General features: G+C 33.7%; 3 protein-coding genes across 4 annotated transcripts; all 3 read right to left on the bottom strand.

Annotated features, from left to right (window-relative positions):
* Positions 1 to 80: 80 nt before the first annotated feature.
* On the bottom strand, positions 81 to 3259 carry LOC122592221 (protein NRT1/ PTR FAMILY 4.6-like). The gene is given in 5 exon segments (XM_043764416.1): positions 81 to 981; positions 1069 to 1196; positions 1680 to 2123; positions 2818 to 3035; positions 3145 to 3259. Coding segments are annotated over 5 exon segments (1806 nt in total).
* A 1186-nt stretch (positions 3260 to 4445) lies between these two features.
* LOC122593104 (protein NRT1/ PTR FAMILY 4.6-like) lies at positions 4446 to 8547 on the bottom strand. The gene is made up of 6 exons (XM_043765459.1): positions 8484 to 8547; positions 8309 to 8408; positions 7835 to 8052; positions 6083 to 6526; positions 5839 to 5966; positions 4446 to 5744 (listed from the first exon to the last, which is right to left on the bottom strand). The coding sequence occupies exons 1-6, from the start codon at positions 8496 to 8498 to the stop codon at positions 4847 to 4849; spliced, it is 1803 nt and encodes a 600-aa protein (XP_043621394.1). The 5' UTR covers positions 8499 to 8547; the 3' UTR covers positions 4446 to 4846.
* A 4569-nt stretch (positions 8548 to 13116) lies between these two features.
* On the bottom strand, positions 13117 to 20700 carry LOC122591129 (probable LRR receptor-like serine/threonine-protein kinase RFK1). 2 transcript variants are annotated; one of them, XM_043763343.1, is made up of 24 exons: positions 20515 to 20700; positions 19740 to 19914; positions 19106 to 19177; positions 18956 to 19024; positions 18800 to 18871; positions 18619 to 18690; positions 18450 to 18521; positions 18285 to 18356; positions 18088 to 18159; positions 17908 to 17979; positions 17763 to 17834; positions 17600 to 17668; positions 17440 to 17505; positions 17288 to 17350; positions 16980 to 17027; positions 16847 to 16890; positions 15630 to 16024; positions 15329 to 15524; positions 15089 to 15232; positions 14892 to 15010; positions 14599 to 14809; positions 14104 to 14341; positions 13849 to 13999; positions 13117 to 13705 (listed from the first exon to the last, which is right to left on the bottom strand). In XM_043763343.1, the coding sequence occupies exons 1-24, from the start codon at positions 20597 to 20599 to the stop codon at positions 13325 to 13327; spliced, it is 3030 nt and encodes a 1009-aa protein (XP_043619278.1). In that variant the 5' UTR covers positions 20600 to 20700; the 3' UTR covers positions 13117 to 13324. The 2 variants fall into 2 exon arrangements, with proteins under 2 accessions (XP_043619278.1, XP_043619279.1); XM_043763344.1 differs by lacking the exon at positions 20515 to 20700 and having other exon boundaries at positions 19748 to 19880.

Below are 20700 nucleotides of genomic sequence, written 5' to 3' on the forward strand. Positions count from 1 at the left end.
GAAATAGCTCAAACTTTAGAGCCCTACTGCAGATATATATTTAGTAATCATGTTCTCGATCTAACTTTCATCACATGTTATTATAGTTTCTCCATCGAACCATCCGATGACTTAATCAACTGATGCACCTCATACTCTTCCTCAGCTTCAAGACTTTCTGGCCTATACTTGTACCTATTTGCAACAAATAGATAAATCACGAAATTGATGGTACTCAAAATAGCAAGCAGCCAGTAAAAGTCTTCCAGATGATTCCGGTTTATGTTGTTTCCAGCCAACCATCCACCGCTTTTCGTGTCCCCTTTTGTTGCATGGTTCACTATCTGAACCATGATACTACTCAAGTAATACCCAAGAGCCATTGAGCTCCAGAGGAAGCAAGAAGAGATGGATTTGATTGATTTTGGTGCTTGTGAGTAGAAAAACTCGAGTAGCCCCACGTACGTGAACATATCTGCTACACCGAACACAAAATACTGGAATGATAACCAGAACACACTGATGGGCAACGGTTGAAGGATAGGGATCGCGTCTAACATGTTTTTGTCTTTTGCAACATTTTTTCGCTTCACTTCCATGAAACCGGCGATTGCCATTGATATCGCAGACAAGATAAGTCCAACTCCTATTCTTTGCAAGTAAGTTATGCCCGTAGGGATACCAGTAAATCTACGCACCACGGGTACAAATATTTGGTCATAGATCGGGATTAAAATGAGGAGAAATGCTACAGGAATAATCGGGAGGGATGCAGGTGGCATATTGAAAGAGTTTGTGAGCCTAATATCCATGGTGATGCCTTGTTGAACTGAAAATGTTTGAAGTTGGGCTAAGCAAAGTGTCATAATGATGCTACACAAAAAAACTGGAACCATGGCTAGTAAGATTTTTGCATTTTCGACTTGTGTAACCCCACAAAGTTTCCATGGACTTGGAGATTGATCAGTGCTATCAGATCGGACTGCCGCTTTGTCTAGCCACCTACATATACAATGCAAAACCGCTTATTGTTTAGTTGCACACAAATTGACAGCAGTAGTTTCAAATGACAGAGGAGTAAAAGTTAACCTGTGGACATCTCTATGGGGTAAGAATTCTTGACGAGTTGCAGCTTCTTTGTCCATTGGGATCTCATGTAGCCCAGAAGAGTCCCCTGGAAGTTGAAGGTTTCTATTTCTGATGGCTGCAACGTAAACCTGAACAGTAAAACAGGTTTTCTTCCTTTAGAACTATTGAAACTAGCTAGGGGAGGCAATCGTGTCGTGTTTGGATTAATAGGTTGCGGGCGGGTTTATATACGTTAACCCAAACCAACCCGTTCAATATCGTGTTGAAAGTTTGAACCCAAACGGCCAAACCCAACCCACTTTAATTAACAGGTTAGTCATATCAACTAAATCAAAACCAAGATGATCATAAAATCTATAAGTTGAAGTTCTTTATAATTTGAATTTACATAATAAGTTTGACCCAGCGGTTATAAGCAAACATAATACGAGTATATTTAGTTTTCTTATATGTAGATTTATCTATATGGGTTGGCCGGTTGTAAACGGCTTACAAAGACTAATCCAAAACCAACCCCTATATTATACGTGTTAGTCGTGTTCACCTAAACCCATTTGAAACACTTGATAACAAATCTTTCTGTAAGATGGCGCCTTCGGGCCCATACAAACCTGTATAACTTCTGTAATGACACTGCTTCCCTTTGCAACATGTATCCGATACAATGGCAATCCAAAAACCAAGATGATTGAACCCAAGATCATCGCGATCAACGACAGCCCAAAACCCCGATCAAAACCTTTATTGTCTTGCACCCAAACGAAGCAAGTTAAACTAACGGAACCACCCACTGCAACGCCTAGTAGCAACCAGTTAAAGAAAGTTGACATCTGGGCAGACTCCTTGGGATCTTTTTGGTCGAATTGATCCGCGCCATGTGATGGCAATGCTGCTTTCACACCCCCACAACCAAGAGCCAGCAGATAGACCCCGAAGAACAACAACACGGAATTTCCTCCGCTCACTTTCTCACAGTTGGCTGTTGGCAAAAAGATGTTACACTCAGGTGGTTTGAGCTTTTTGTAGTGAGCTTGTAATGTGAGTAATGCAAATCCCTACAAAAATATATAAATCAATCAATATTATAGTCAATCAGAATTCATCATTCAGAAGCAATAAACTCTTCATTACAATTGACATATACTTGTAAGTATTATACTCCATCTCATTTTAAATGTTATGGTTTGAGTTTCTGAGTCTTTTTCTTTCGATTTGACCATAAATATTTTTGTTTGTATATATGTCACACTGATATAGAATATATGAACGGATTAAGTTTTAAATGTGTTTTTCATTTATATAACTTTCATAGACTATTATATAATACAAATAAAAATATTTATGTTCAAAGTTATACTTAAAAAACTTTAAAAGTCAAACTAGAAAATTTTTATAAATGACATTACTTTTAAGAGACGAAGCTTTTTGTATCTGAAAGTTGGGCTATTAATATATACGGATTATATATTTTTTCAGTATTCATCTTTAGCTCAAAATTTGATTTAGCCATCACTCATATATGAACCAATTATATTGATTATGAACATTATATTGAGTACGCATGAAAGAAAGTCAATAACATTGATTCTATTTTTTCTAGAAAAAAAAATGGAAAACTTTGTGATTAGCTTGGTACGACCATAATATAAGTAGTTTTGTAACGTCTTTCAACATGTTGAAATGGTCATGCTACGACATGTTTATAGTATGCATGCATACTGCAAATCGTAATTAATCAAAATAACTTACCAAACATTCTACAATGGTGGCGATAAGAACTGTTCTAAATCGGCCTATGTAGGCATCGGCAAGACAAGCCATAAGAATGGAAAGAATGTAGCTAGTGCCCATAAAGTTTGTTAGGTAGTTTGCTGCGTCAGAAATGTCAAAATGCATTACTGAATTGAAATATGTCGCTAAGTTCACCGCGAGAGCCAAATTTGCCATGTTTTCAAATGCAAACGCCGCTGCAACCAATTGACAAAAGTTCTTAATGTCAACTTCTCAAATTCTTAAGAACAATGTATAGATATACCTAGATTAACCTTTATGAATTGAAAACGTAATAAATCTTACTTAAAATGATAAGCGCGGCTCGCATCCCTCCATGTTTCCGCTTTGTAGCAGCTCTTCCTTTCCAGTCCACCTTACCTTCAATGAGCACATCTTTTTCCTATTATGTGATAAACATGAAAGTAGTTAGATGTAAAGGGATTAATAACCACAAGCATAAACATCAATATAAATAAGTTAAAGCTATATTACAGTGAAATCCATGATAACTTTGGGTTCTAGCTTGAGAGTGCTACAAAGAAATAACTTTATGACAATGTTTAGTCGGAACGTAGGCTTCAACCATATATATAGAAAAGTATATGTTGTGCCGTTTCTATGAGAATCTAGGTGACATAGGCATAAAAGTGTGTATCTGCAAATTATTGTGTATATATGTAAGGGGTAGTTGAAATAATCAATTATTAGCTAGAGACAAATAGGTGATATAGCCAAGTGAACTGAAGCATACATACATAATTTATCGTTTCATTCTCGTCGTAGTTTATGATGTCCTGTTCCTGGCCCGCATGAGAAAAGTATCGCAAAAATAAAATATCTGTTGCCGCCTGATCTCTCTTTTTCAAGAGAAGGCAATAAGCTTAAGTTGCCGCCTTGGAGAAAGCAATTGTGTGAACTCAAACAAGGAGACAAGGAAATTAAGAGGATACATACAGAGGAAATGATCAAAAAGATACCTATATCTTAGTTGTTTATTGGCTTTGATTTCTTTGTAATTTAGGGTACTTCAATTAGAGTAATTATAAACACTTGAGTTTAATATTGTATACTTGATTCGAACGCCTGTTTTGTTTTTGACATAGCATGAATGCGACCATAGGAAACTCTCTTTCATATATTTCATTTTCTGAAAGAACCATATATTATAAATATTTATTATAATAAAGGTCGTTATTGGTTAAGCATCAATCCATTTACTTCCCATTCATGTTTTCTCAGGTTTAACTTAGTTTGTTGTACTTGCCTCGAGTTTTACTTTTAGAATTTTGATAGTTGTTAACCTTATGATTAATATTGCATATATAAAGATAAATCATGTATCCCTCTCCTACTGATTATTAGTATAACATTTTTACCCAAATAACTTAAATTACTAATAATTTAATTAAGACAATGTGTCAAATTTTTAATGATTTAAAAAGAATTAGTAAGGTTTTAGTCTTTTAGAGAAAAACACTCATTATTGGACTTGGCCTTTTGGTTTCTTTCTGTTTTATTTGTATGGGCCCAATTGAATCCAAATACTCAACTTAGAAAGTAAAAAGTGAAAACAGAGCTGTTGGGCCCGAGGCCCGAGTGTCCACTTTTCTCAACCAAAATCACTATGCATTTTGAAGTTTGCACAAAGCTCTACACCTGTTGAAGACTTGAAGTCCAACTTCAGTGGTGCCTAATACCAACTACTACAATTAAAACTATTGGACTAACCAAATACACAAGTCTTGCCACACTTATATTTATTGTCATCCTCCCGTGCTTTGTTTCTTACAGAATTCAAAAGTTGCTTAGTAGTTCATTAATCAACTAAGCAACCCATTAATTAATAAACAATAACTTAAGACACAATCCTACACAATAAGATCAAAAGCCTAATTAAAAAGAAAATCAGATAACTTATAACCATAAAAAAAGAAAAAAAAGAAAAAAAAAAGTAGACACTCAAACTTGGGGACTCTAATATGCAGAGGTCTCAACATTTCATACGTTACTGATTCTCTGTAGTTGGATTGTTCAATTCCTTCAACTCATGTACCTCACTTTCATTATCAACATCAAGACTTTGTGGCCTATACTTGTACCTCATTGAAACAAATAGATAAACTGTGAAATTGATCAAACTCAATATCGAAAGGAGCCAGTAAAAGTTATCCAAATGATTACGATTTATGTTGTTTCCAGCCAACCATCCTTTGCTTTTCGTAACCCCTTTTGTTGCATGGTTCACTATCTTCACCATTACACTACTCATGAAATATCCAAGTGCCATTGCGCACCAAAGAAAGCAAGAAGAGATCGATTTGATAGATTTTGGTGCTTGTGAATAGAAAAACTCTAGTAAACCCACATACGTGAACATCTCAGCTATACCGAACACAAAATACTGGAACGATAACCAGAAGACACTAATGGGCAACGGTTGAAGCACAGGGATAGCGTCTAGCATATTGTGGTCCTTAGCGACGTTTTTACGTTTTATTTCCATTATACCGGCAATTGCCATTGATAATGAAGAGAGAAGAAGACCCACTCCCACTCTTTGTAAGTGAGTGATTCCAGTGGGTATGCCAGTAACTTTACGCATTGCAGGTACAAATATTCGGTCATAAATTGGGATTAGAATGATCATGAAGGATATAGGAATAAACGGAAGGGACGCAGGTGGCATGTTGAAAGAGTCTGAGAGTTTAATATCCATGGTGACTCCTTGTTGAATTGAAAATGTCTGAAGTTGGGCTAAGCAAAGTGTCATGATAATGCTACACAAGAAAATTGGAAGCATTGCTAGTAAGATTTTTGCATTTTCCACTTGTGTTACCCTACAAAGTTTCCATGGACTTGGAGATTCATCATTATTGGCTCGGATTGCTGCTTTGTCAAGCCACCTATATTTAGAATGGGTAACAATTTATATGTTAGCCGAGAAATTACCACATAAATCAAACAACAAATAGAAGCTAAAAAGTAATTAAAGATAACCTGTGGACATCTCTATGAGGTAAAAATTCTTGGTGAATTGCAGCTTCTTTGTCTAATGGGATCTCATGTAATTCAGAAGGATCCTTGGGAAGTTGAAGGTTCCTGTTTCTAATAGCTGCTACGTAAACCTGAAACAATGTATTGTTATGACATAATACGAGTTAAATAATCTTTGTAAATTAAATGACACTTGATACAATATATGATCTCAAGTATTGAAAATTAATTTGATGTTTGGACAAACCTGTATAATATCTGTAATTGCACTACTTCCTTGCACAACATAGATACGATACAACGGTAATCCTAAAATAAACATGACCGCACCCAAGAACATGGCTATCAACGAAAGTCCAAATCCCTTGTCAAAACCTTTGTTGTCTTGCACCCAAACAAAAAATGTAAAGCCAATCAAAGCGCCTAACGCAAGGCTTAATAACAAATAATTGAAAAAAGTTGACATTTGTGTAGCCTCTTTCGGATCCTTTGCCTCAAATTGGTCTGCTCCATGTGCTGGCAATGCTGCTTTTACACCCGCGCCCCCAACAGCCAGCAAGTAGATTGTAGTCAATAATAGCGCCTCATTTCTTCCGCTCACTTTCTCACAGTGTGATGTTGGTATAAAAATGTTACAAATAGGTGGTTTGAGATCTGGATAGTGAGCTTGGAATGTCAGCAATCCTAGCGCCTACACGATAAGTCACTTCTAGTTAGAAACAAGAAAATTGGTTACTATAACTTGACCGAATTCCGTTTTTGAATGAAATATCTGAAGTGTTTAACTTGGTATTTTGTTGATTCAACTAAATGTTTTTGGAGAACCTATAGGAATATGCTTAAAATGTAAACATAATATTATTATTTATGTAACGTAGTATATACGAATCGGGCATACGGTTCAGGGGTTGTTTCGGGTATAGGGGTCAGGTATGCGGGTTTTCATTTAAAACCGTACCCAGACCCGGTAAAAGTATTGAAACGATCCCTATACCCCCGGACCCAAAATATCGGGTTTTGAATTTCTCCATCGGATCCGGGTTTGTTTGCCCGTCCCTACTTGAGTGGGAAGCTACATGAAGTAGTAATGTATTGGATTATGGATATGATAGGTTTGATCATGGATGATGTTTGATGTGGTTATAAGACTATAGGATTAATTTCGTTATGAAGCTAGGTTAATTATGAATTGCAGATATGTTGACTTATCATAATATGCGTTGACTGAATGGTGGTCAAACTGGTCAAACAGACTAAATCAACTGTCTGAAATGTGAAGATGGATGTTGTCTACGAGTAGTTAAAGATATGAAGATGTGCGTATTGGTGTAATGATTTTGTGTATAATGGTTTATTGTGTACTTAGTTGGTTTAGAGATATAATTAGTTTTTTAAACTTATAATGTATTTTTCGATTGTTAAAAAAAAAAAGACTATCCTATTCCTATGTATTCCTAGATAGATTAGAATAGCTAGTATAATTAAGCAAGGAGTTAATTTTCTAGTTAATTACCTCCCTCTATAAATAGAGGGGGCCAGGTACGTGTAGACACATCAAACAAATAAATTAGTTTGGGCTCTTTCTCTTTTTTGTGATTACTTTTCCATGACTTTCCTTATAGCTCACAAATGTTGACTAGCCAGTAGGAATAGGTGTGTGGTAGGAAGTTTTCTAGCTTACAGTTTTGGATACAAACAAATAATCGTAAGGGTTATTTTTGGCGTACTTACAAGTCAGCTAGCATACTAGATATTATAAGACTTACAAATTGGTTCAAGGTTTGTGAGAATTAATCGATAATCTCTATATCGGGGTAATAAATCCCACCAAGTAATGTAATTATAAATGTGCTCGTTGTACAACTGGATTATGTGACTCTTATTTTCTATATTAATTGCATGCATTTGCTTCCTTTTTTTTTCTAAAATTTTTTTTTTGATAAATAAACGGAGCAAGCTGCAGATCGATCAACCAAGAGTAGTAGTACGCACTACTTACCACACATTCTACAAAGGCAGCAATGAGAACAGTTCTAAAACGACCCAAGTAGGAATCAGCAAGACAAGCCATGACGATTGAAAGCATATAATTGGTGCCCAAGTAATTTGTTACATGGTTTGCTGCGTCCGGTAGATCATAATGCATTATCTCATTAAAGTATGTTGCGAAGCTCACTGACAGCGCAAACGTTGCCATGTTTTCAAATGCAAAGGTTGCTGCAACACAAATTAAATCGATCAACATAATTAATTAAAACTAGATTAGATTAATTTGGAATCCTAGCTACCTAGCTAATTGACGTATATATACCTTCCTTATCTTAAGAACCATTTTTTTTTTGCAATAGCCATAAGAAGTTTTAAATTATGTATTGGATCACATATATTTTAGTTCATTTACATGTGAAATGATACAAAATAATGGGTTCTCAAATAAAGTGTCCCTATATATATATATATATATATATTGTACCTAGTATGAAGAATGCCGCTCGCATGCCTCCATGCTTATTCTTTTCTGCAACTCTTCCTTTCCAGTCCACCTTACCTTCAATGAGCACGTCTTTTTCCACCTGATAATAAGTTGAGGTTACGAAAAATGGAAATAAACCAAAAGCTCGAAACATTAAGATATATGTAATGCTTACAGCTGCAAGGTCCATGATAGTTATGGTTCTTGAGACTGCACTCTACAAGATATATAGAGCTCAATTCCAAGTTTTAGTAAGAGTGGAGGCCATATATATATAGGACCTCGTATATAGAAAAAGGTTATACTACATACTGTAGTGATTCACAAGAATCTAACTGATGGGGGCAAAAGAGTAAATTAATTAACCATTTTTTTTTATAAAAAGTCAAATAATTAATCAATTAAGGGAGGACATGACTTCTAAAATTTCCAAATTCCACCAATAAAATTTTGCCTATTTATTTAACCTCCTCTCCAACTGACGCCCATGATTTTTCTAACCCTTTTGAAGTATTCGATATTAAACAAACATTATATTTAATTAAAAAATACATTAATTAAAATTTTGTATTAATAATAACATTAACATAATACAAAACTTATAAATGTAATAGATTAAGGAAATAAATTAATTATTATCAAAAATAATATAGATATTTGTAAACATTGTAATAGTTTAAAGGTGAAATATGAAACACTAATATAAATACAATACACTGTATGAAATCATCGTCTTCTTCTTCCTTTATATTTTCACACCATGAGGAAAAAAAATTCACTCGCTCTCTCTTTTCACAATATTCAGTTAAATCTTCAAAAAAAATTACAACACTTCAAACGGTAAATGACCGTTGGATTGGGCATCTCTCTCTCTCTCTCTCCTTCCATCTCTTTCCAACGGCTTAAGAACCCGTTGATTCTCAACCTGCCCTCAACCCGCAGTGGCGGTGTTTCAACACGCCGGCTTGACTCCGTCCCTAATAGGGAGTAGTAGTTTGTAGGAGAACGGCCGACAATGAAAATCATATTTCGGTGAAAAGAGAAAAAAAAAACGAATAAGGCTTATAGCTATAATTTTGTCAACCACACGGGCATTTTATAACAATAACTCTATAAGTTGTACACCAAACATAAGGGATAGGCATGTACCAAATTTTGATCGGTTGTTTTGGCCTAAAAGCAAAAGTTAAAACGACACGTTAGGTTTTCAATCAGTTATTTTGGTTTAAAACAAAAACTCAAACCAATTTGTTCGATTTTGGGAGAAACAAAACCAAAACTATGATTAGCCAAAATAATGCCGATTTCCCTTCTAAAGGTAAATGCTTTCCAATCACTATATACTATAACACTACTTCTAGATAATTTTATTTTTTTACTTTCAAAATAATCTTTTGGTATTTTTCTTATTATGTTACAATCTTTAATATATGATAATTGAGTTTCTAAACTTTGAATTATTAAATATACCCTACAACAAATATGTTATTTATTAACACTCATTTCTTCGCATTTTTAAAAAATATTAAAATAACTGATAATTTGTTCACACTTATAAATGTGTGAAAAGAACTCACATTTATAAGTGTGAAAAAGTTAAAGAATCAAAATTTTTTCACAATTATATATGTAGAAATAAAAAGTTCACATTTTTAAGTGTGTAAAAATATATAATTGTTCACACTTTAAAGTGTGGAAGTAATTTGTGACACCAAATTTTCTCACACAAGAAAAAGTGTGGGGAATTTGAGTATAACAAATTAGCTCTCACATTTTTAATTGTGAAAATGTTTGACATTTTTTCACACTTTTAAGTGTGAACATTTTGTTTATACATTTATATTTGTGAAAAAAGTATTATTTTTTTAATTTTTTCACACTTCTAAGTGTGAATTTTTTTTATACAATTTAAATGTGAATAAATTAACATATTTTTTCACACTTTTTAGAAATGCGAGGAAATAAATATGAGCAATTGACATTTTTGTTGTAGTGATACTACATTTTAATTCAATATAAAATTTAAAAAGTAACATGTTAGAAATATAACTTTTATCTAGTTAAAATTTAATTAATCATAACCAACTCTTCGTTGAAAAGTTGGCCACCAGCTGCCACTTTTTAGGAACAACTTTGGTTTGAATCTTGCTAGAGGCAGAATTGAATTTAAGTGGTTAAGTTACCTTGCTACTATCCCTGCGGAGGGTCATGTTGATACCAATCTGGTACATGGGATCAAGCGTTTCCTATCAATCTACCGTTCTTTAAATTTAATTAATCACAAAAAAATGAGTAAAATGATGTTTAACATTTTACGTCGTTTTGGAGTTCATACCGGTCCGACACTAATGAAATGGTAGCAGATGATGTGACACTAAAAATGACATTGTTTCAGCGTATGATATTCATACATGATGACATATCTATCAATAAACTAAAACAGGATTGAGATGTTCTTGAAACAATACGTGACGTAATCCTTGATTGACACGTGTACGCCACGTGTCCTTTTAATTTATTTATTTTATTAAATTAATTTCTTTAATTGTATATAGATTCAGTTTCCTTATTAGACTTGGAATTAAACTCTAACTTTTGACTTATTAATACAAAAGACATTATAACTTTATTTGATTGATCGTTTTCTCATTAATAATTGTTTACTTTTTCTTTCTCAATTTTTTAACTCATATTACTTATATTACTTATAAAATAAGTTATTAACATGAAGATTTCAAAATTTTGAGTTTACGATCCGAACTCACAAAGCTATTTGTCGTCATTCACTATGCTGATGAGTTCCGATTTTGATGTGATTTTAAAAATTTAAGTAAATCCAAAACTGTAACCAAACATATATTATATTTATCATTATTGTTTATTATAATTTAGCTTCGATAATTGGTTTACTTTAACCACAATTTATTTCATACTCACGAATCATGTAAGGCATATTCCAATTTCTTTACTATACAATTTATATAACTATTGTACATCGTATGGGTATTAAGACTAGTTAAATCAAAATACATAAAAGGTTTAAATAGATAGAGTTACATAGAGTGGGTAAATATGAAACAAATCTTTATTCCAAAATGGCAAATCCTTAACGTTATTCGTTGGTTGTTAGCTAAAAAAGATAAAGGAGGCCCTGTAAATTAAAGAAAGAAAGTTACATACCATTTTACTAGAATAATATATATGAACTCGTTTTTGCAAAAATCATATAAAAATTGCCACAAGAAATCGACGTCCTGCATTTATTTATATTTATATCTAAAGTTATATTTGCATGTCGTCATACACCATAAAAAAAAAAAAAAAAAAAAAAGTAGAGGATGCTATTATCTATTGAAAGAAATATATATATATATATATATGTCGTTCCCAAGTGAAACCTTTGACTGGTTTGTATAAGCCGGAGTCCCGGACATATATATTAAAAAATTAAAATTAACTGATTTACTTTTAGTCAAAACTTTGGTGCTTTCAATAAAGTTTCATTTGTTGATGATTTATCTTATGAGAACTGATATTTGTATTATGATAAATTTATTACAGTGTAGACATCTAAAACTATACAAGTATTTAATATATAGTTATGGTAATTTAATCAAATTGTATGATATAAATATCAACCAGTGATATCTTTTATGTTTATTATGGAAGTAATTTTATATGATCATTAAGGTCATGTACCGGTCTATCATTATAATCTCTAGGGTCATGACTCATGATGGTTTTAGATTGGTCATTCTACAAGATTATAAAAATGTCGTGTCCCAACTTTTTGTTAGTATACTGACTATATATGACTATATATATGGATAGATAATTGGGTTTTAGTTAAAATAAAATAAGTATTAAAGTAAATCAAATAAAACAATAGGGTTTTTTTCCACTGAAAATTATCGTGCATCAATATATATACTTGTCTTATTTGTTTTACTTTAATATTTTAGGTCTTGGTAAATTACTAAATTTATTTTAGGAACCCCTGAAAACACAAGAACCTTTAGGAACCTACTTTAAATTTTAAAAAATTATTATATGATTGCTTACACATGTTCATATGACTACATAATTGCTTACACATGTTCATATGACTATCTATGTATATTTGATCGCAATCTATCTCATGGAAATTTTATTTACAAAAAAATTTGCATACATGTGATCTACTTGCATACATTGGATCATAGCAATATTCGTGCACATGTGATCAAGAATCTATATCTCTACATAATTGTATAACGGATGATACTCCATATCTCTATATAATTGTAAAATTCAAAATTACACAGTATATTATTCAAAAATAAATTATCATGTAAAAAACAATCATTGGTCGAGCTTGATTTAAAAGGTTCATAAAAATTCCTGACATTTTAAAGATTCTTAAAATAACTTTTCATTTATTAGTTTTTACCAATCATTTTTATAATAGAACGAAGATAAATCACATCACATGTGAGTATGTGACTACCTATCTAACCAAGTTAAGTACCTTTTTGCATTTTCATATTCACCTGGATTAGTTAGTGAGATCTATTCTGTCTTCGAATCCGACATGTTAGCACGACCGTATCTGTTAGCTCCTACTTAAAATGGTAAGCAAACAGCTAAACAGAAAAAGACAGTGTTGACAAATGGGCATCGAATACAAAATTTTACCACATGCAACATAAATTATTATAAATGCTAGGAACCGGGAGTCCGGGATATAATATTATATAAACTCGTTTTGAATAAACTACAATTTCGAAAGAGTTTAACAACGAAGCTCATTCATCAAAGCTTTTAGGCTGTTTTGAACAAACCACGGGGATGATTATTGTAATTTACTCTTCAAAATATAATTACTTGTCGGCTTTGTCTATATTCATCTCTATACTTACATTTAATATACAAAATTTCCTTAACTGTTGTACATGGTATATTATAAGCAGAAAAGATTAAAAATACACAAAAGCACAAAAGAATACCAGTATTGAGCAGATTACAACATTTTACAGGTCAGTACGATCTTGTATCGACAGACTGGATCTCAAACGCATCATCCGACGATGTTAATGAATAATTCGTATCTGTACGCATTTTGTTTTGTGTCTGCGTATGACTGCCTGTTTGACTTTTCATCTGACCTCGAAAGTCCCTCATTGCTTTAAATCTCAAATCTTCGGTGTAACCACTTGCTTCCGGTATTATTTCTGGCACATACGTTTTTCCTTCAAGCATATTTACAACTTCTGACATTGTTGGTCTCATTGACGGTGAGCCATTCGTGCACAAAAGGGCTACTTTCACCACGATTTCTGCTTCTTCTTTGTTGATTGTAGACTCCAGTTTTTCATCAAAAAGCTCTTGGTATTGTTTACTTGTTTCCAGTCGACAAGCCTGCAAATTTGTTTCAAAAAGGGTTCATTAGGTGTCTGTATGTACTTGCAAATAAAATGTATGTTACACATTGGAGATTTTTTATTTTTTTTTAGTGTTTGGATAGAAGTTATAAGTTTTGACCATGTAAGCTGGAAGCATACCCAGTCTAGAAGACAAATGCAGTCGTTAGTTGGAATGTAACTGGTGTTGTTCTTGCCACTAACAATTTCTAGCAACACGACTCCATAGCTGTAAACATCTGCCTTGTCACTCAAGTAGCCCCAAAGTGCATACTCAGGTGCCATGTATCCACTACAAATTCATGATCCAAAAAAAAAAAAAACTGTCAGGACTGGAAAATGATTGGTGAAATGAATATATGTAGTGTACGGTTTGTGCAGGTGTTGGGGGTTTACATTGTTCCAGCAACTCGGGTGCTAACGTGAGTCAATTCATCCTCATTTAGCCTTGCCAACCCAAAATCTGATATTTTTGGGTTGAGATTTTTATCAAGCAGCACATTTGTGGCTTTGATGTCCCTGTGAACGATCTTGATCCTTGATTCTTCATGTAAAAAAGCTAAACCTCGAGCAATCCCAATAGATATCTTGAACCTTGTCGGCCAATCCAGCATTAATCGAGTTTTACCCAAATCTATATTAAGAACAACCGATCAATAACATGCATTGTGATTTGTGAAAGAGGAAAAACTAAACGTACTCTGTCAAATGGAGTACGTTTAAACCTCCTAACTAATAGTAACTTGTCAGGTTATTCAAATCCAAAACAACGGCATAACATGTTCGACAGATGGGAAGAGTAAACTTTATTAAAAGCTTTAAATTTTAATTGAGTGAATGGTTAACCCTATAACTGAAAGTGCAAGAAACATGAGTAACCTGGACGCTCACCAAACAAAGCATTTGCAAGGCTATTATTTTCCAAATACTCATAGACGAGCAACAACTGGTCTCCTTCAATGCAGCATCCATGAAGTTTAACAAGATTTGGGTGTTGTAAACAAGAAATCACACCAATCTCATTCAAGAACTCACGGTTTCCCTGCTTCGAGTGAGAAGAAAGCTGCTTCACAGCTACAACTGTGCCATCGGCCAATGTACCCTGTAAACATTACAGAAACGCATCAATAAACACAAAACCAAAATCACCCGAATGACTTCTGTGCAAGATTACAGTTTACAACCTTGTAAACAGGCCCAAAACCTCCTTCTCCTATTTTGTTCGAAGCATTGAAATTGTTGGTCGCAGTCTTTAGTTGTTTTAAAGAAAACGAAAGTGTGTTCAGCTCCATTCCTTCAAAATCTGTTTAAGAAAAATCACTTTACATGAATAATCAGTTTATTTAAATTTGATCGAGAAAGTCACAAAACAAGTCTACACCTTTGTCCTTTGTTTTACTGCGTTTTGAACATTTTTTCCACCACAAAAAGACCAAGATCAACAAAAGAAGCGGAACACCAATCCCAACACCTATATAAACTCCTTTGTTCTTCTTTTTTCCGTCGACTGAACAAGTCTTAAAATCTGCACAATAAAGTTGACATGATGAATACCACCAAAAATTGAAAACAAGAAAAGTCAACTTTTTGGTTCAAAAACATGAACCATGGCAAGACTTACATGGGTCAACATCAATTGCTGAAACAAGAGGTCCATAAACTCCTCTTCTAGGAAAACGGGTCGTCCCTTTACCCGCCCAATAAAAGCGTATCTCCAAGATGTTATCAGTCACACTAGCATTAAATAGTACGACCACCGGCCTTCCAACCCCACCAGCCTCGTTTTCAATATTAAAATCTCTTCTAACCAGTCTTCCCTAAATCATGTAAAGATTGATAAGTAATCCTGATAACACATTCAATAGCCATTGGATTGACCCATCAGAATCTTGATGATATACTAATTTTAGTATTTTTATCACCTGAATATAAATATCAAAGACCCGCCGTCCAAGGCTACGATATGTGCTATCATTAGTGAATTGAATCTCTGCAAAGTGCAGATTAACAGCATATTCACCATTTTCTAAGCAATATCCAAAGTAAGTGAGTGTAAGTGGTGAGAGCCGAGCAGTTGCATACAGCGGTGGTAAGCTCGTACTTCCCAGTAAAGATTCTACATATCGGGTGTTTGAAAATATGTTGTCATCCATGAAGTCTCCAGTGCTACTAATTCCCCAATTTTTTTTGGCTGCTTCATACAATCTGGCAGCACCACCATCCACATTTGCATCTCCTTCATAAAGCACCGACTGCCCGTTACTTTCTCTAATCATCATATCATCCCCACCACAGTTAACATGCATAGAACACGCATCTGCCATGAACTCGATAGTTAAATATATAAAAACTAATAACATTATGTAAGGCCATACTTTTAGGTTTATATATTTAGAAGAATTAGGATGACTAATGCATGTGTCTAACATATAATGAGTTAGGCACCTTTCTAGACATAAGTATCATTGTTCATTTACTGTATACCATCATTTACTGGTGAAAGCGATTAGCTTTAACTTTTGAGTCAGAAATAGCATTCCCAAAACATCAGATTTGAAGTGGATTTGTTGGTGGTTTAGCGCCATCTAATGTGATTTGGACCATCTGCTATTAAAGTTTAAACTTGGTATTGAACTTTTCTTGAAAATCTACAAAAACTTATATCAGCTATGGAGGCGAAAGTAATCTGATAGGATCCATGTAGTCAAACTATCTCTCTTATTCAGAAAAGATGTAGTTTCTCCGTTTAAGGCAAGGAAAACATATTCAACAAGAAAATGTGGTTCATTCATCTATATTTCATAGCATGTACTCTTCACCAAGCATGGAAGCACTTAATTAATGACATGGGTTGGATAGGGTGGGTCCCATGTCAAAACAAGACAGTTTGATTTAACCCACTGACATTTTTGTCATTACTTAAGTTTTTTAACTAGTTGATATACGATGTATGACTATACAACACAATAATGATGAAATAGTTTTTTAATCAAACAATTGTTGATGTTATATGTCATGGGCTACAATAATTCATTTGACCTGTTAGCATAGAAAGAAAATCGACCAGATTTCACATAATCAGTATGGAACTCCCACACCTACAGAAAAATATTTGTCTTCAAAGTTCAAGAATACTCACATCTAGGACACTTGACATTGTTGGTACACGGAAGCACATCCTGTCTGTCAGAAATATCATCAAAAGAACAACAAACATCAAATGGTTGTGAAGAGTATTGCTAAAAACAATGCTTGTATAGAAACTATCTTACATTGGGTTTCCTGTTGAAGAGCTTCTGAACAAGTTTACATATGTATTCCTAAGTAGACACAAACGGAAAAAATAAAAGGTTAACAATTTTTTAAGAAGGTCCAAGTAGCACACAAAGCGTCATCTGAAACATATTTTACATTAAATTTCACACTTTGTCACTCGTTTATCAACATGCTATCTTTTACATGTCTAATGGCTTAAACTGTAACACATCAACCCCAAACTAACAGGCTGACAATAACCTTCAGTTGAGCTATAACGGTGGTGGAAATATATATGTACCCACAACTAAAGAACAGTTCTTACGTGTTCTCTCGGCATGTAGGTTGATTAGGTCCTTGCCATGTAAAATTGTTGTAGGAAAGATCACTGCATGACATTAGTTGAATATATTTGTTAATTTCTTAAAAAGCATGCCGCATAAAATTATAACATAATTACTCAAGAAACATACTTACATACTAGCTCCGTTTATCAAAAGTGTACTCGGTATCTCACCACTTAGCATGTTACCAGTTAAAAACCTTTTCAAAACCACGCCAAGATACTTATTTAGTAACACATAGCTTCATAATACTATATGAAGCACTAAAATTATTGAGAATTACTAGCACTTACAGTAATCGCAAGCTCCTCCCCAGGATATCTTCAGTTATTGTGCCTACTAGCCTATTAAAACTTGCATCCCTAACAAATTCAAGCGGGAATGAATGTCATTAAATTAATATATTCTGAAGAATTAGTTGAGTAACAACCCATTAGTGTAAGCTTAACTACTTACAACATTTCAAGTTGTCTCACTTGCCAAATATAATCTGGTATTTCTCCAGAAAGGTTGCAATTTCTCAGTATCCTGAATTGATGAATAAAATTGTCAGACTTCATACAATTTATAACAAATGTAGATGTCAAAATCATCTACATACAATCTTATCAATCCACTGGCTTTAGCGAGCTGAGGAAACCCTTGAGTCGGTCCAGTTATGTCACTGATTCTCCTGCATAAGACAGGTCACCATGACTTACTCCCTTTCTTGACATCTAAAGATATAAAAGCATAACTTAAAAGCTCTAGAAATGGATTTAAGAAGAGATTTAACACTTACAGATCGAGTAGGTTCTCAAGAAGCGATATGTTGGAAGGAATAGGTCCCGTGAGTCCACTAGCCACGATCTCTCTTCAATAGCATCCAAAGAGTAGAGTCATGATGAGTTCAAATGTGCAGTGCAATTACTTAAACGTGTAACATAATGTATCCAGTAACAAATTATAATACTACGAAGAAAACATATAACATCTTACAATCTAGTAAGTTGCCTCCAATTCTGTATAAAATCAGGTATCGACCCGCTGAAGTTATTTTCGTTTATCCTACTGCATTATATACAGAGATACTTCTCACTTTAGCCTCAGAATAACGGTGAAATTAAACAACTTCGACTAATGAATTACAGTAAAAGATTTTACAAATTTGTTAGATTTCCTAGTTGACCAAGGGTCGTTGGCAGCCTCCCTGTCAACCGGTTTGAAGACAGCATCCTGAAATTTAGTATCATTAAGTAAATAAACTCAGGGGGTTCTAGAGAAAACATTTGATCAAAGATAGGTTGTGTTCAAAAAACTTGATCAAGCTTACAAAGAGTTCAAGTTTATTAATCTTCCAAATTCAGGGGGAACAGTTCCTGAAAGCTGGTTTGCTTCAAGATCCCTGACCAACAATTTAAGCAAGATGAGTATGTAAAACCATATTAAAACAAAAACAAAACTTAAAGTATACCAAAAGGAACCGCAGAACAAGATAAACTAAATTAACTTACAGTTTTGTGAGAGTGGTGATATTGCCGAGTTCTCCTGGAATTTCTCCAGTAATTCGGTTTCCAAGAAGAGAGCTGCATTTGGAAGGATAAGACATTAACTTTACAGCTTTAAGTTCTCATACAGAAAAGAATATAATGGGTAAAATGAGATCTTACATGTCATGTAACTGTGTTGAACCCCATTCAGGCGGTATTGAACCTCTTAGATAATTATAAGCAAAATCACTACAAATTGATAGAATAAGATATACTTCAGTTTCATTCTTTAAATTAAATGAAGTATCTGTGTGATTACAAGAGGCTTACATGGACTGGAGATAAGGAAGCTTTGCTATTTCGGGTGAGAGTACCCCGTCAAGACTATAAAACTTGTGTGTGCTGCATTGCATATATGACAAGATCAGATAAATTTCAAGACACATGGCAGTTGGAATAAAATAACATTGACTTTGAGGTCAAAGGTATGCTAACTTGAACATCAAGTTGATAAAAACTGTAGAGAATTGCAGAAAATGCAGTCTAAACATCAGAAGCTATTCATGGTCTTGTAAAGAAAATACATACATTCCTACAGAAATGCAAGTTTTGACTTCAAAGGTCAAAGTCTACTATTTTCCATAGAGAAAAAGTATTCATTTTTACAAAGTAGTGAATATAATCTTGTTCAGAGACAAAATATATCTGTTTTTACTGCATACCAAGATAACATGTTCCCAACTCATCACAAAACAGGTTGACTTAGATAATAGTCTTGACTGACTGCAGGTGTTATAACATTCCGTCTGAAAGTATTTCAAAACATAGATGCAGGCAGATAGTACGCACACAATGGGGAAAACCATCAGGGTAGGCATGATATCGGATCATAACATCCTTTGGCAATATTTCCAAACCAAATTATAATACTAAATGAACAGCACTAAAAGACAGAACTCTATACATCCTTACGACATGACAATCTGTATCATTTCCAATGTTGCAGTCGCATCCGATACTAGCATTAGCTTCCTGGGATATCCTTGTTACTTCAGTAATAGTATCAAGAATGCAAGTGTCACCATTAAACCTCCAACTAGTTGCATTCATAGCAGCAAGAATCCTTCCAACAGCTTGCACTAAATCAAATTAAATGTTATTAGAGAAAATAATGAATTTTTATAAACCGAAGTTAAAAGGAAGATACTAAATGATAATTTGGCAAGTACACTAGTTATATCTCAGTATATATCTCAATATCACTTTTCATGTTAATGATGTAAGTCAAAACATAAAGAAAAGTCAAACCACTCATGTGGGATTTCAATATTTGTCTTATAAATCATAATCATCATCATTATGCATAGAAAATGTTATTAAACTCCCAAATCATGAAAAAAGTTACAGTTTTGACCCTTAAAGACAAACCAGCTAAACTTTCAACTCCACTATTATATACATAAAATCTAAAAAAGTACAAAAATACATGGGAGTAATATATATACTAAACCTGGTAACAAGTATAAATATGACATAACTTTATGTAACAAAACTCATTATTTATTCTTCAATCCAACAAGCATACAAGGCACAGTTCCAAAATTTTAAGTCCCAAATGCAAAAAAATTACAGGGCATCCAAATCAAGATTCTTAAGAAACAAAAGCAAAAAATGAAGAACAGCTAAAAAAACAAGACTCCACATACACAAGAAAAAGAAAGAAACTTTTTGTGTGTTACCTTCTTGGGGTGGCACAACAGATTCAGAAAAGCTTAGAAAGATGACAAAAGGGAATGTTAGAAAGAGCAAGAATTCAGGTGTCATTGTTGCACAGTTGAAAAGTTTGAGTTGGGTTGGGGGGGGAAGAGGAAAAGATAGATGAGATGGATTGATAGATTGGTGTGAAATTATGTGGAGACAAATGA

The sequence above is a fragment of the Erigeron canadensis genome, chromosome 3 (genome assembly GCF_010389155.1).
Source record: "Erigeron canadensis isolate Cc75 chromosome 3, C_canadensis_v1, whole genome shotgun sequence".
Taxonomy (NCBI): Eukaryota; Viridiplantae; Streptophyta; class Magnoliopsida; order Asterales; family Asteraceae; genus Erigeron; species Erigeron canadensis.